Source organism: Mugil cephalus, chromosome 14, assembly GCF_022458985.1.
Source record: "Mugil cephalus isolate CIBA_MC_2020 chromosome 14, CIBA_Mcephalus_1.1, whole genome shotgun sequence".
Lineage (NCBI taxonomy): Eukaryota > Metazoa > Chordata > Actinopteri > Mugiliformes > Mugilidae > Mugil > Mugil cephalus.
This window is the reverse complement of record NC_061783.1, coordinates 10,883,947-10,898,784: the sequence shown is the minus strand read 5'-3', so window position 1 is coordinate 10,898,784 and position 14,838 is coordinate 10,883,947. Positions and strand designations below refer to the sequence as shown.

Genomic DNA, 14,838 nt, shown 5'->3' with positions numbered 1-14,838 from the left:
GAGGGTTTCTATGCCAGACAAGAGCCTGATAAGGGAAGAGTGGAGCTCAGGGAATTGATGTGTGCGCGTGTGTGTGTATGGAGACATTGGCGGGTTGGTGGATTTACTTACCAAAGCAAACCAGCAAACTGATGATTTCTGGTTTCCCAGTTATCTGTGTCATTAGAAAAAACAAACTGATGAAAATTGTGTGTGCTCTGACGCAGATGGTTGGAAATGATTGTGGAGGAAGACTGAAGTGCTTTGTGAAGTGCATGAAAGATATCCAGAAAACAAAGCTAAAACCAAGGCATCGTGACCTGTTTTAGAAAGAAAGACTCTAATGTCGTCCGTCTGCTGCCTGTGAATGTGCAGATGCGCGACATCACAGAAATCCCAGCCTCTGATCTCTGCATTGAATCTGAGCCTTACAATCCTTGTGAACTTTGGAAATGTCGTGTCTGCAGAGGAGACACCAGTCATGTGTCGAAGTATTGTTCCTGCAGCTCTTCATGTGGTAATTGTCAGACAAAGGTGCAGTCAGTCATGTCAACGCTCTTTTCCTGTTATTTCTGTGCTTTGTGCAAAAGCTTTAAGGTTTCAGGCGCTGAAAAAAAGTGTGCTGGTGTGTGGATGCGCATGTGAATAAACTTTATGGTGATCATCCCCTTTAGTTGACACGTACATCATGCGGCGCACCCATCCTCCGCAGCGGTAACAATAAATTCAGCAGGATGCAACCTATTTAGTTACAGGCAAAAAGGTCACACTGTCCAGCAGGTGTTCACGTTTTACTGCGCCCTGCTCATGTTACAGGTGGATTTATTGTTGCAGCAAGGCAATTTGTATGTCTTAGAGAATATTTCCTTGAACTTTTACCTGTTTGCTCTGTTGGTGGCTTTTAGTGTGAACAACGCGCTGCATACACCTACCGCTGAAGCAACACTTTTGAAGCACACCCTTTCACTTTTCTTGCACAGTTGCATACAGCCCTCGCAGTCTAACTCAGAGGACCGGCTGCTGCCTCTCTCGTCATATTTTAGCGTGAAATTTTACGTGGCTGATATGTGTCTAAAAGGAACAAATTCTTTAAAGACGCTGTCTTTTGCGAGAATGACCAGAGCCAGTGACTCGCGCACCTGCGTTCAATGAAATATATTTATTGTGGCTGATGGAAAGGGATCAGGCATCCAGGAGAGCAGCTGTAGACCTTCAGTGAGTTGGACTGCTCGTATGTCACTTTTCGTGAGATGCCAAAGGATCTGTACGAAGCTAGCAAGTGGAAGATGGAAGATTTTCAACTGGCAGTGATGTAATTTTGTCTGACCTCTAACATGTCAAAACAAGAGGAAGTGGTCTAATCTATTTTTGCTGCAGCTGCTGGCTGTCAGTTAAGGACATCTAAACCACGTCTTGTTCTTAGCAACGTACGATTTTAATATCTGCAATTGCTGCGAGCTTGCTGACCAGCCGTTCCCATTAACTGGAGCCTCGAAGTCACAACTCCAGCACACTTCGGTCGCTTGTTATTTTCTGTCTCTGTGACGCATTGATCCGGCGCCCACAATCTGACCTGATGCCCATCCATCTTTACATTTCTGTCATTTCCCCGACAGACTCGTTCCTGGCAGCAGTTTATTCACTGCTGCCGTCCCGAGACAGATGGGGCCCGACAGGAGCTGAAGGCAACGAAAAGAGAGGTGCATGTGCATTTAAGAGATTCTTAAATTCTTAGTGCGTGCTTTCACCTGCCAAAGAAGTCAACTGGATTTGTTTTATGACACAGTGAAAGGAATACATGGTACGCATATATATACATATAAACATACATTAAGTCACCAACTTGGGCTTATTTTGGTTTACCAACAACGGGATTTACAATTAGAGAGCGCTTGTAAATGTGTTAATTATTTATAAGGAGCCACGTGGTAAACAGCTATTCAAAAAAAAAAAATAAATAAATAAATCTCCTCACGGAAAGTGAACTCCAAGAGGCTCTTTCCACCTCTCGTGTTTGCTTATAGCGCGGCAGCAGCGGGACGCTCCGAGCTGTAACTCAGCTGGCCATTGAACGACGGCAGAGCCAGGGTTTTTCGTTTTTGTCCAAATCCTTCAACTACTTCCCAGAAAAACTCACCGAAAACCCGGACTGAAGCTTTCCAGATCCAAGCGGCTGTTTTCTTCAAAAATATTCTCTCAGGTTTTTTCCCCATTTAAACAAGATTCGTTGTTTTTACTGGGCCGTTAAAATCTGCCAGTGTTGTTCAGGCTGTGAATGACAAAACAGACCCAGCTATTAAGCTCAATCAAATATGGCCAATAAAGTAGGTGTTTGAAGAAAAGTCAAAGTTTCCTTCTGCAGGAATTGCGAAGGTCATTATGCAAATGTTCTAGAGTTGAAAGCACAACATAGCACACTCAGCGACTGTTAACAATTATCATTGTCCACTGATTACAGGGCTGGTGGATCAATCCCTGGCACCTCCACTGCCAAAGCGTCCTTGGGCAAAGCACCGAACCAGAAATCGTTCTTAATGGTACTACCTATGTTGCATGACAGCTTTACCACCACCACCACTGGTGCATCATTGTGAGTACAGGTCAAGGTGCTCTAAATACGACTATGGTATCTATATGTGCAAATCATTTACCGTGTCTTGCATATGTTTCGTTTCCTGTGCTATTTTCTGTTGTCGAGATGTGACCAGAAGCAACACCACTGTGACGTTTTATTAAATTTATGAGAGATGGCTCCGGGAGCAGGAGTAAACATAGCAGATCGCCATAGGTCCGCCTCATTCCCCTGGCAAAGATGTGGGCATTTGGAGCTTCTTTTTTCTTGTGAAAGTGCTCAGTTTGTGTGTTTGTTTTCTCCTGGCCCTCTGGACAGCCTTGGATTCGGTTGTGTGTGTTGGCTCGGGACCCCGGTTCAACATTAAAGGCCGTGTTCTCATGTGCCGCTCCCGAGGCGAACACTCTGTGCTGTTGACAGAGCTCTTTGGAAGAGGTTACTCACAGGATTTGGTGAAAGCCGTCAGGAGCACTCTCACTTAAGTTTGGTTCATCTGCTGAATCTGGGTCCTTCACAGCAACGTTGTTGTCTCATGACCATCTAGGAGCTCAGATATCTGTTCTACATCTGAAGGAAGTGGTCAGAGCTAAAGCTAGAGTGAATGATCACTTTTTGCACCAAATTAAACCCAGAGTGTCACAGTGTCACAGTGTCACAGCTCTGACAGGAAATGAGCTCATGAAACTATTTGTAGCATATGCACTTCACTCTTTTGTTAAATATTTTTTTAGCATTAATTTTTTTAAGCAATAAATAGAATGCTAAAATTATATTTCATATGAACCAAATTGCTAAAAGTGAACCTCAAGATCATTTTAAGAAGCAGCCAGTTTCCACGCGATGAAAGAGGAGCCGTTTTAATAAAGCAATGCATTCTTTGATTAAGCAAAGGAAAACATTTAACTAGGTACTTTTGCACCTCACCAGCAAACACTCAGTGCTCAAATGGTGAAGTCAGAGGTTTGGACAGCTGGGCCTTATAGTAGATGGGAGGATGTGACGAGATTAGAAGGACCTGATTAACAGAAAACATGCCGTGTAGGAATAGGAATCCCTCTCCATCTCTTAATTTCCTTTCACTTATCCCCCTCTTTTTTTTTTCTTTTCATGCCATTTCCAGAGAAAGAGACATGGACTCTTCTTCCTCTTCTTGTTTTCACTCAGGAAGAAAAAAGTTGCGTCGTTTGAGCGGTTTTCTCTGCGCTTACATCCACTGTAACATCAAACAAATGTCAAACAGAGAACGGGGTGGACTTTGAATCCCCTTTCTTCATCTTAAAATCATGTTGAACCTTCTCTAAGAGGACGCCACGCACTGTGCGGGTATCTGGTTTTGTTAAGCTTGAGCCGGGGCCCTTTGTTTTCACCATGTCCACTCACAGATGTGTGATGATTGGCAGGCTGAGGGAGTATTGTCTTTCTTATCTACGTCTGTATTACAGTAACCGCTTGCATGATTTCAGGGAATAGCTGTTTTTATTTTGTTTTTTTTGTTTTGTTTTTTTTGCTGAATCTTCATCGATGTAAATATGGATGAACGGCGTGGTCGCAGGGAGAGCAAAGTTTATTTTGAATATATAAGTGTCCTTTGATGAGCCGTGATTCCCATGGTTTCGTTCTGATTCAGAGATCCCTCTCGAGTCTCCTCCAGACAGGTTACACGTGGTTTGGAGAGAGACCCTGATCCAAAGGGTGACTAATGCTGACTGGTCAGTAGTCTCCGCATGGTGCTACCAGATGTGTGTGTGTCTGCCTCACTGATTGTTCCATTCAACACACACATCCTTTGACTCCAAACGGTTACTTGCAGGTATTTTATGAGTCTTTAAAACAAGCCTGCATTTGATCCTGAACTTTAACAGAGAAGAAAGTGCTGAGCTTGTCTTGAGTGATCGCACACAGTTGGCTCGTAAATTTAATGAACACAAATAAATAAGCTCGGGAGGGTTGCCAGCATTGTGCCGCATATGTTATGGGGATATACCAACTCAACGCAACGTTTGTGTAAATTTTTCTAGGGGAAGTTTCTAATACTCACCATCTTTTCTCTTTTTTTCCCCCCATCGTAGACGTTTTAAAGAGGAATGAGGAAGTAAAACACAAGAAGCAAAGACGATAAAAAAAACAAGAACATTTTTTGTCACAATTTTTGAGGGCCAAAACCACTCTTACAACAGCGATGCATGGTGTGTAGTTAACTCGAACTGCTGCGCACTAACTGACCGGCTGACTCAGTCGTGCCTCTGCTTACATTCTTGGACATGTCTGTCATGCTTTACTTTACGACCACCAGAAAACAGATAGATAGATAGATAGATAGATAGATAGATAGATAGATAGATAGATAGATAGATAGATAGATAGATAGATAGATAGATAGATAATCATAAACTTTACACACACACACACACACTGTAAACGCTAATGTATTTTTTTTAGTATTTTATATATAAAACAGGAAAACAGTAGCTATAGCATTAGCCTAATATTCAGAAAACTTTGAACATAGACTCTGTCCTGAAATATGGTTTCTTTTGCAATAAAGAAATTTGTCCGTTTTTCTGGTCAGCCAGTATGGGTTGTATTTTTATTTCATAAAGCAGATCAAAGATTTATTTATGTATGGTGTAACATTGCTCAGTCCTGTATATTGTCACTGGCCTGGCTGCCTCTAGCCACGTTGATTTTAGCCCCTCCACCGCGGAAAAGTTCCGTCAGTTTAGCACATGCTGTACTAACATTTTTTTTTTCTTTTCTGTCCTTAAGTTTTCAGTTCCACCCACATCTTTGTCTGCCTTCTTCTTTTTTGGCATTATAACCTATTTCTTGAATCAGTTATCTGCCAGTATCTAATCTGTCAGCGCGCAGTCACTTCTTTTTGTTTCTGTTTCCGGTCGAGCGTTGTTGTGGTGATTTAATTTTGAAGGGGTGGAGCGGAAGTTGTTGTTAGTGTTCTGCTCCTGACGCTACAAGACGAGTCCCGAATAAACGAGTCACGTCCTTTGAAGACAACCAAGCCGTGTTTTACTTAATTATTCATCAGTATGGAAATATATATATATATATATATATATATATATATATATATATATATATATATATATATATATATATATATATATATATATATATATATACGAAATATATATATGAAATAAATATATGTATATTTGCTAATTTACCCCATTCTTCTTTATTTCTAACAGGAAAACAACAGTTTAATGACCGACTGAGCGACCAAACTGTTCGCATTTCAATAGAAACAAGGATAAGATTAAGTTGAGAGGGGCCGGTCGTATCCCTCGATAATAGCCACAGCATCTCAATAGGATTCAGACCGGCATTTCAGACAACAACCATAGGGATGATAGTGCATTTTTTAAATCTCGTATGTAATGTTTGCGCTACTCGTGGTGCAGATATCCTTAAGACGTTTCTGGCTTTCTTGGATGTTTTTGTTCCGGGGTCACACGCCAGCGCTGTGGTTGTGGAGCATGCGCACATGCATTATCCGACTGGAAAACTGCGGTCACCGTATACATGCCGGAGAAAATCGAATTCAAATCGCATTATCTGGGTGTCTCAGTCGGATAATGACAACTCCGATTTTAAATGTAGTAACATGTTTACATGCACTTACGTTCTCCTGTTATAGTCCGATTAAGGCAATAATTCATTTTTTTTCTGTCTGTTTTTCTGTCCGTCTTATATTTAAATTAGTTTTATGACCAGAAACATTTAGGTGTGATCAATGTGCAAAAAAAAAAAAAACAAGAAATTAGGAAGGCGCGGCAACACTTTTAACACCACTGTATATACATGTACACTGTATTTCCATTAAAGAAGTGATGCATGTTCACTGTCTCCATGCCTTTACTGCATATATGCAGTTACTCTTGATGTTACTATTGTAAGTAGCAAATGTTCAGTCGGCCTGTCATGTGGTGACCATGTGGAATAAATGAGACTGTCACACCAGCAACAAGAGCCACAGCTCGAAAGAGGAAGTTCAGTAAATATCCACAGTTTCATTGTGTTTGTGAGCAACTTTGAATTTAGGGTTAGGGTTTAGTCCTCGTAAGGTATAACTTTAAAAGTCTAAAAAAAAGCTATTGAAGCCAAGTTTTAAAAATAGCTTTAAAATACCAGCATGCCACAATACAAATGGCACAGCGAGTGTGAACAATACTATCTCGTGATCACTGAGTTGGGGTTGGAGAGCTTGTGGGTAGTTACAAAAACAGAACATTTAACTGCGTTTAGACATAGCGGCTAGAATTAAGCCTAGGTGATGGTGGAAGTGCACGACAACATTTCTGTTCATCAATAAAACATTTAAGATTTTTTAAATCCATGATAGAATACACCAAATCTACTAAACACAGAAAATTATATGACACAAGGAATTATTACTTATTAATTTTTTATCAACAGGACATAAACTAACAATGAGAAAGCTGCAGCTCTTACTGGTCGAGGGCTATTACAATAGTCCCAAATCCACCAATCAGGCATAACATTGACAGGTGAAGTAAATAACACTGACCATCTTGAGACAATTCAATGTTCAACTGGGAAATGTTTGGGCCTGGTATTCGTGTGGATGATACTTAGACATGTTCCACCCACCTAGACCAGACCAGACACCCCCACCCTATAGCATGACACTCTTTGATGGCAGAAGTCTTTCTCAACAGGGTGCAGCCTGACACAGGAACACACACAAAAACGGCTTAGGCACAACTCAAGAAACACTAAAAACAGCACATGGTGTTGCCCTGGTCTCCAACCAGTAGGACCGTAAAAACAAACAAACAAACAAAAAAACACTAGCAACCTTCTATTTCCAGACACCACAGGACACCCTCAGAAGGTCATGTCCATTCTCTGATGAGTCACAACAGTTTTGGAGGCACAAGGGAGACCTAGACAATAAAAGGCAGATGGCCCCGAATCAGGGCTCTCAAGTCTCATTTCAGTGAGTTCACACGCTCTCACGCCACACATGATGTTTCTCACGTTGAAAAATGACAAAAACTCGCCACACATAGAAAAGAGATTAGTAATCTATGAATAGATGCGACGAAGGCAGGCTGCTCTGCTTCAATCAGCGACCGATCAGCCAATCGTAAAATAGCATGTGTCGTTGCCGGGTGGAACAGGAGCGCCCTAACCGCGGCATTCACAAATGCGCAAAATTGTGTACTCGATCACGGAAGTCCGTGATCTGGTAATGGCTACATCACTTTAGTTAGCAATAAGCCAGTTCTACTAAAGAGACAAAAATGTCATCCGGCTACGGCAAGTGTGAAATAACCATAGTTCCTACACAGTTTTGAGAAGGTTCAACCTTCTATTTCTGCATGGCAGGAACTGAAAATGACTATAATCTACTCCTACTACATGGAAGGCACTTTCTATTCACAGGATGAATTTTGAATTGACGTAAGCACTTGGTGATTTGTCCAGACTCTAAAAGTCTATTGTGATTGGTCGACCACGTGAACGGCGGACTAGCAACGGCCATTTATGTATAAACACTGGTATCATATATAGGCAAATGCCGTTAATGTTGGCCTTAAAGATGCAACAAAACACAGCCACCTCCAGGTTTTATCGAGCCTGTATGCAATTTAATTGTATATTGTGTTGCTTCGGTGTTCCCACCAGCGGTGCAGAAACAATTGAAAGCGTGCAGTCTGGGAGCTCCTCAGTGTTGCCAGAACTTGGTCCAAAAGTACCCATTACTGAACAACTACCAGGTAGATACTAAAATAGTCCTACGTGGCTAACAGCACAAAATCAACCAATGGAAGTTTAAGTCCACAGTAACCAGTCAATATTTATTCACAACACAGGAAATTAGTTTGAAAGTCACTAATACTCATACAGTATACAGATTAATACTACCCACAGCATTCAAGCCTCTTGTTACTATCATAATGCCAGGCTTTGTTTCTTGGCCCAAAGTGTAGCCTACACATCACAGTTTAATTGCAGTTCAACTCCTTATAGCTCCGGTTTATAATCCAGGTTAAAGTGTAAGTGATCGTGTAATTTACTGTTAAAGTACTTCAAAGTGCTCATACCGAAAACTATAACACACTTCGATGTTCAGGACACTAAAGCAAGTGTCGGCTCAGTGCAGCCCTCAGCCGACATTAGGAACGTGTAGTAGACTGCAGGAAAAAAAAAAGTCTCTACTGGCCCTCTCTCGAAGATATTTCAGTCCTTTGAACCACGCTGCTGTCTCTAGAAGTTGTCCTCATAGTCAAAGTTTCCATGACCATTTCCAGGGAGGCCATAGACAGTTTTACTCTTCTTCTTCCGGCTCTCCGCTCTCAGCTGTGCGGGGACTTGATTGGCAGAAAAGGACAAGTAGGCAGCGATGCTGTTCCTGACGCCGTAGCTCACCATGCTGTCATTGCAGCTGTCTTGGGCTACCAGCTGGTTCCTGTAGGAAAGAAAATATAAATTATGGAAACATTTTTGTCACCTCTGAAAAACAAAACGTTTTTTTTTTTTTCCAAATTTCCATCTCTGGCTTCAAAATCATCTTTTCATGACTCACTAAGCGGCTGTATCCTAATCTAAGGATCACTTTTCACTAGGATGTTAGGATGTCATCCTTACATCTTTTAAGTATAATTTCTCATCTATACCTGTCGACTTTCATCCAGTCAAAGTTGTGTCGCATGACCACAGGTGGAGCTTCAGTTCTTGCGACCGGTGGCTGGACTGTTGCCGACAGACAGGGCGAGGTAAGCACACAACATAACCCATCAGCAGAATCTGTAGGGGGCAAAGGCAGGGGGAGTAAAATAAAGTACAGCTCATCCACTTAAAACTAACCAACAAACAGCAGACATTAAGTCAGAGTTTAATGATCTACAAGGGAAATTGAAAATAAGATCAAATAAAAATAAAATGTTGTCTTCTAAAATAGAATGGGAAATGGTGTAAGCAAAGTATGCATACGATTATCACTGTGACCAAATTTAGTGGGCAAAACTGCTGAAACGTAAACACAGACCAAACGTGTGAAACTTGTCACCGTGCAGGCCTCGCATGTTTAACCATTTTAACCATTAACCATTGTCGCTGGGTACGCACCAGCAATCTTTATCAAGCACACATATTATATCTCATTTCCTGTTTTGTTCCAAAACACAGGAAATGAATAGAAAGTCTGATAAGAAAAGCTTCTATATTAAGCACATGTTGATTTATTCTTATTTATTTTCCGTCCTTTGAGCCCGTGTGATTGCATAAGCCTGTTTTTAGGCCTACAGTGTTTGTTTCACACATCACCATATACTTTTGGTTGCGTCCACCCACCGGAATAATGGTTGATCATGTCTTCAAGGCACTGGAAGGTGAGGCGTGGGGAGATGTAGTACCAGCTGTTGTCCAGTCTGAAGATACGATAGTGCTTTACGTGCCGATGTCTCACAGAGAGCGAATACGTGCCTGAGGGTAGGACACACACACGCACACACACACACACATGCACCGTACTCAATAATACGCTCAAACTGAAAATCTAACTGAAAATGCTTTGACAGAGTAAAAGCAGAAGTTGCAAGAAGTTCAGGCCTATGTTGCAATTCCTGTCTTCTCCCGTGCTTGTAACTGTCTGTTATTGCACTGTGCGAAAATAAGTTTCAGGACAAATTATCACCTCTCAGAAGTTACGAGGGAGTTTGATATAGGAGATGTTTGGTTTATCTGAGTGGTGGCTCGCTATTTCTTTATCTACGGTCAGCTAAGCTAAGTGAATGCCGTTATATGTCGACTGTTGGAAATGATCTCAAAGAAACTTACTAAAATTTACCAATTACAATTTGTTTTTCATGACTCAGATCTAATTAGACCTTTGCTAATTTCTGTGACTGTACACTGTAGCCTTCAAAGAAATCGTAAATTCAAACAAAAGTTGCAGATGTTAATACCTCTTTCTCTTGTGCTCTCTCGCACCAGGAAAGACCCCACTCTGTTACCAGGTAGAAGGAGCAGCTCTTCGGCCTTCTGGCGCTCCACCCCTTCAAACAGCCAGCTGACAGAACAGAAAACGTGCAGCGAATTTAAGTTTAGGTTAAATGTTTGTGGCATGCGCACATAAGAAGAAGATTTAGAAAGAACCCGTACATGTGAACACGTGGCATTCTAATAAACATATTCTGTTACCAACATCTTCTGCTAGCGCTCTACAGAGAGATCTTTAAATAGAGAGACGCTTTCATTTCTTGCTGTTACCATTTAAAAACACTGAAACCATAGGTCAAGAGTGAAGGCAATTTGTCACTTACCCATGGTACACTTTTGCCACATGGCTGTTAGGTATGTAGTTCTCCTTCCCCGTTTGGACAGAGCGAACCCTCCACCAATAAGCCTCTCTGACAACCAAACAGAGACAAAGAGGAATTAGGAAGTGACCTTTCTGTCTGACCACTTCTCTATACTTCAAACTTAGGACAACATTTACAAAGGCTCTGTTTTTTTTTTTTTTCTCACAGCTTTATTTCTCCATATTTGTTTCCAAATGTGTGTTTGTGTTTGGACTAATTTTGAAAGAAGAAGGCCAAAGCATGAACATACTGTGCGAGGACTCGAAGCTGGTCTCCCATTCTGTAGATTGGCTCGCTGATTTCAGGGGAAGGGTAGTCCTGGAGCACAACCACCATGTCGCCCTCGGAACCTGCCAATAGCAATATTTACAGCATTTACAAACACGTCCAAATGCTGATGTGTGGATTGCATCGTGATTTGGAAACGTCCACACCTCAGTTACTCAATTTTGTTGAGGTGTTTGTTTTAAATGTGGGTGATACCCTGATAGATTACCTCATCGTATTATAGCTCTGCATACATATATTATCCGTGGAGACATTTGTTATTGAGAGCATTGGAAAAAGCTCTCCGTTCTGCAACCTTACAAATTGCAAAGCACCCGGTTTAGAAGTTGCATGAAGATCTTACCCTTTGTTGAGCTGTCAAGGTTTTCAGTGCTCACATTGTCCCTGGGGCTCACGCCTCGCATGATATTTCCCATCCTTTAGACGGACCAGACTCCAGCAGCCTGCAGTCGGGACAGAACAAGACAAATGTGTCGCGATGTGTTCATCTACACCGCCGTCTGTCTTTCTGCTGCTGTGCCAAGCTGACCATTGAGCTACATCATCTGACACCCGTTGCGGCATGGGGAACCTGAGGCTAGATGCTATCACACCTAATTTTCCATTGCAGTTTTTAGCTACGTCTGCTGACAAGAATCAGTGAACTCATGTATTGCAAAACCCTGTCCCCAAACTGAAAAGAACAAAGTTACATAAATGAAACTATGAATTAGTGATTCATATCCTTAAGTAACATAACTCGGTGTTCAGACATAGAATGGAGAAATAGCAGTTCCGTCACAACTGCACAGAAGCAGCGGATCTGTTAGTGGACTAACCACGGACACCAACCTGTAGAATTCGTAGCTCACACCCTCTGATGGCATCAAGAGAGGCTTTGGTCCAAACAGGGCATGGTGGCAGCAGGACGGTCCGGCATTAGACGTGTACTGCATTCGCAAGAATCTACTGGAATGACATGTCGCAGTGTGCGGTGACAGCTCTGCATCTCACAGCTAGCTCACTTCCTGTAATGAAATGAGGAAGAGGGCAGGCAAAAACGGGTTGTTGAGTTGAGACACACTCAAGAAAACATGCCAAAAAAAAAGTGCGCAGCAGAGCTCTTGGTGCAGCTATTTAAAGTAACCGAAAGCACCTTGGTAGGTTAATGGCTTTAGCTTTTATAAACATGTTTTTACACTATGAACCAAATCAGAATATGTTTTTGGTCCCTGTGACTACTTAAAAAATAATAATACTATTTAATAGCTGATTCAAATGAAGTTATATTGAGTAACAAGTATGTTAATATGTGAAGAAAAAATGTACTGGTCATTTGAGAACTCTTCTCCATTCCCTTAATTTGTGTGTCTAAGCCTTTAAAACTTTACGTACACAGTACGGTAGAGGAAATATTCTTCCTTAAAGGCCTCACAAGATGCAAGCTAAAAATACCCTTCTTGTTAAGCCCGGAATAAGTATTTATTAGCTTTCGTATTCGGTAGACCGCTCAGATCTTTCATGTGAAACCCTCTTTGGTTATCGGAGGTTAAACGTGTCAACCAGGTTTAGTATGACTTATTAGAAAGAAAACAAACCCGTTCAGTCTCTGATCCTTGACCTTTCGAGGGTTTTAATACCTGTCTGTCTACACTGGCTGCCTGCGTACTGTGCCTGCCATACTTTAAGGTTACTGCAGTTAGTCTTGTTGACTCATAGCTGAAGATGTGACAGTGACAATGTATGGCCCTCTCGGTGCCAAGACCGAGGCGGCGGCGGTTAGTTGGCAGACTGTGTCTGCCTCATAGAAGCATCTACTCCATATGCAGTCTCAAACTAGAAAGCGGGAAAGGGAGCAAAGAATTGACAACCACAATCACACGGTCACATTCATGTGCCATGAGGCGACTGTGCTAACTCTGGTTAGCACAGTCGCCCACACAGAAGGCTCTTATCGCTTTAAATCTCAACATTCCTATACGCCGATGTTTTCACAACAGCTCCATCTTACTGAAGAGGCAAACTGATTCAGGAGAGGCCAGCTGTGAACGACAGTTTGCACAGTACAACCAAAGTCCTAGCTATTGCTTTCTTTTTTTTTTTTTTTTAAGACAAAAACATACAACTGCCTCCTACTACTATGTTTACTTCTCACAGGTACAGACATGGTAGCTCACCACTGACTCTGACCCCCTCCAGAATTAACACACGCACAAATGCCAAGTTGAGTTTTATTGTCACGAGACGGTCAGTGTTATTCACTTCTCCTGACAGTGTTTTTAATGTTGTGGCTGATTGGTGTATATCCTGCTTACAAACTAATGCCCACATAGTGTATGCGTTTCTTCCTATTTCTTTCTTTAATCGCACTATTTTAGCACTAGTTTCTGGCTAAAATGCTCTTTTATTTTTTCAGTTATCATCTTCAGCCTGAAGCGTTTACTGTATGTAAGTGTAGATCTAGTATATCGGAAGCCTCTGATCCCTGGTTATGTAACAATATTCCACTGCACCACATTTTATTATTCTCAAGACATCTTAGCTCACGCATTTTCCAAACTAAATCCTGGATTAGTCTACTCCGGACCATTAGGGCTCCTTCTCCTGGCAGAGGACCTTTCCCTCCTGAATGCAGGATAATAATGAAATGAAAACAATGAGGACAGAGTGAGAGATGAGCCTCGCTGTTAAACGTGTGCTCAGTAGAAGTTTAAAACTTCTACTAAAAAAACGATGCTGTATAAAGTTTGTGCGTCACTCTGAAGTTTTTAAGGTTAAGTCACCACAACACTGACTCCTTTTGGCTTCCTCGTGTATGCGAGGACTCAGTTTTCAGAGATAAATATTCCTGACGACAAGTACACAGGAACTGTACGTCACGTCTGTACTGAGCTGCAACCAAACTTTGTTTCAGGCAGATACAAACAGTTGTTCTGCTGCTGACGTAGGTTGAAGCAGCTACTGCGGCTTGGTGGCTCGTGGTTAGTGTCGGATGCCAAGACTCTTAACTGTTGTGGTTGCAAGGAAGGAAGGAAGTCTTCATCAGCTTTAGGTGAAAATAAATACAATGTGGCACTGTGCTCAGTTTTACCTTCCGAATCTGCAATCTTGCTGCAGCGGGTTTTACTCACATTCTGAAGAAAACTACCAAACAGAAAGCAACGTTTCAGGTACACCAGTCAAAAGTTTGAAAACACCTTCTCATTCAGTTCAATTCAGAGAAGGTGTCTGGACACCAAATGCCGCGTGAATTAATATTTATGAGTTCGATGTAAGTAAAGCATTTATTCTGCGAGAGCTTGGTGTCTTATAAGTTATAAATTATAAAAACCCTTTTTTGTAAAACCTTGATCTCCAAATCTCCTTGGCTGAAGACATCCAGCTTTCACTAGTGGCTCGTGGTGAAATATTTCAGTGTGGAAGCAGCATTAAATATCGCAGTAGAGTATAGCAGGCACTAAAATAGTATTTTGAAATAAAAATAGGGAAATGGGTACAAATGATGCTTTACAGAACCCAGAGCCTGAAACCCCCGGAGCACGCACTAAGACAACAGTGGCCAGGAAAAAGAAACCCAGGAAGAACAAACGCTGGACCCACTGAGATAAGGATGAATTTAAAATACATTGTTAAAGCTACTATAACATCTCTCCACTGTTAAAAATGTTCTGC

The 14,838-nt window shown here is 41.6% G+C and overlaps 1 protein-coding gene across 1 annotated transcript; it reads right to left on the bottom strand.

Annotated features, from left to right (window-relative positions):
• Nucleotides 1–8,373: 8,373 nt before the first annotated feature.
• sla1a (Src like adaptor 1a) lies at nt 8,374–12,190 on the bottom strand. The gene is made up of 8 exons (XM_047605768.1): nt 12,019–12,190; nt 11,531–11,630; nt 11,150–11,249; nt 10,861–10,947; nt 10,504–10,607; nt 9,890–10,021; nt 9,214–9,343; nt 8,374–9,005 (listed from the first exon to the last, which is right to left on the bottom strand). The coding sequence occupies exons 2-8, from the start codon at nt 11,601–11,603 to the stop codon at nt 8,804–8,806; spliced, it is 828 nt and encodes a 275-aa protein (XP_047461724.1). The 5' UTR covers nt 11,604–11,630; nt 12,019–12,190; the 3' UTR covers nt 8,374–8,803.
• Nucleotides 12,191–14,838: the final 2,648 nt, after the last annotated feature.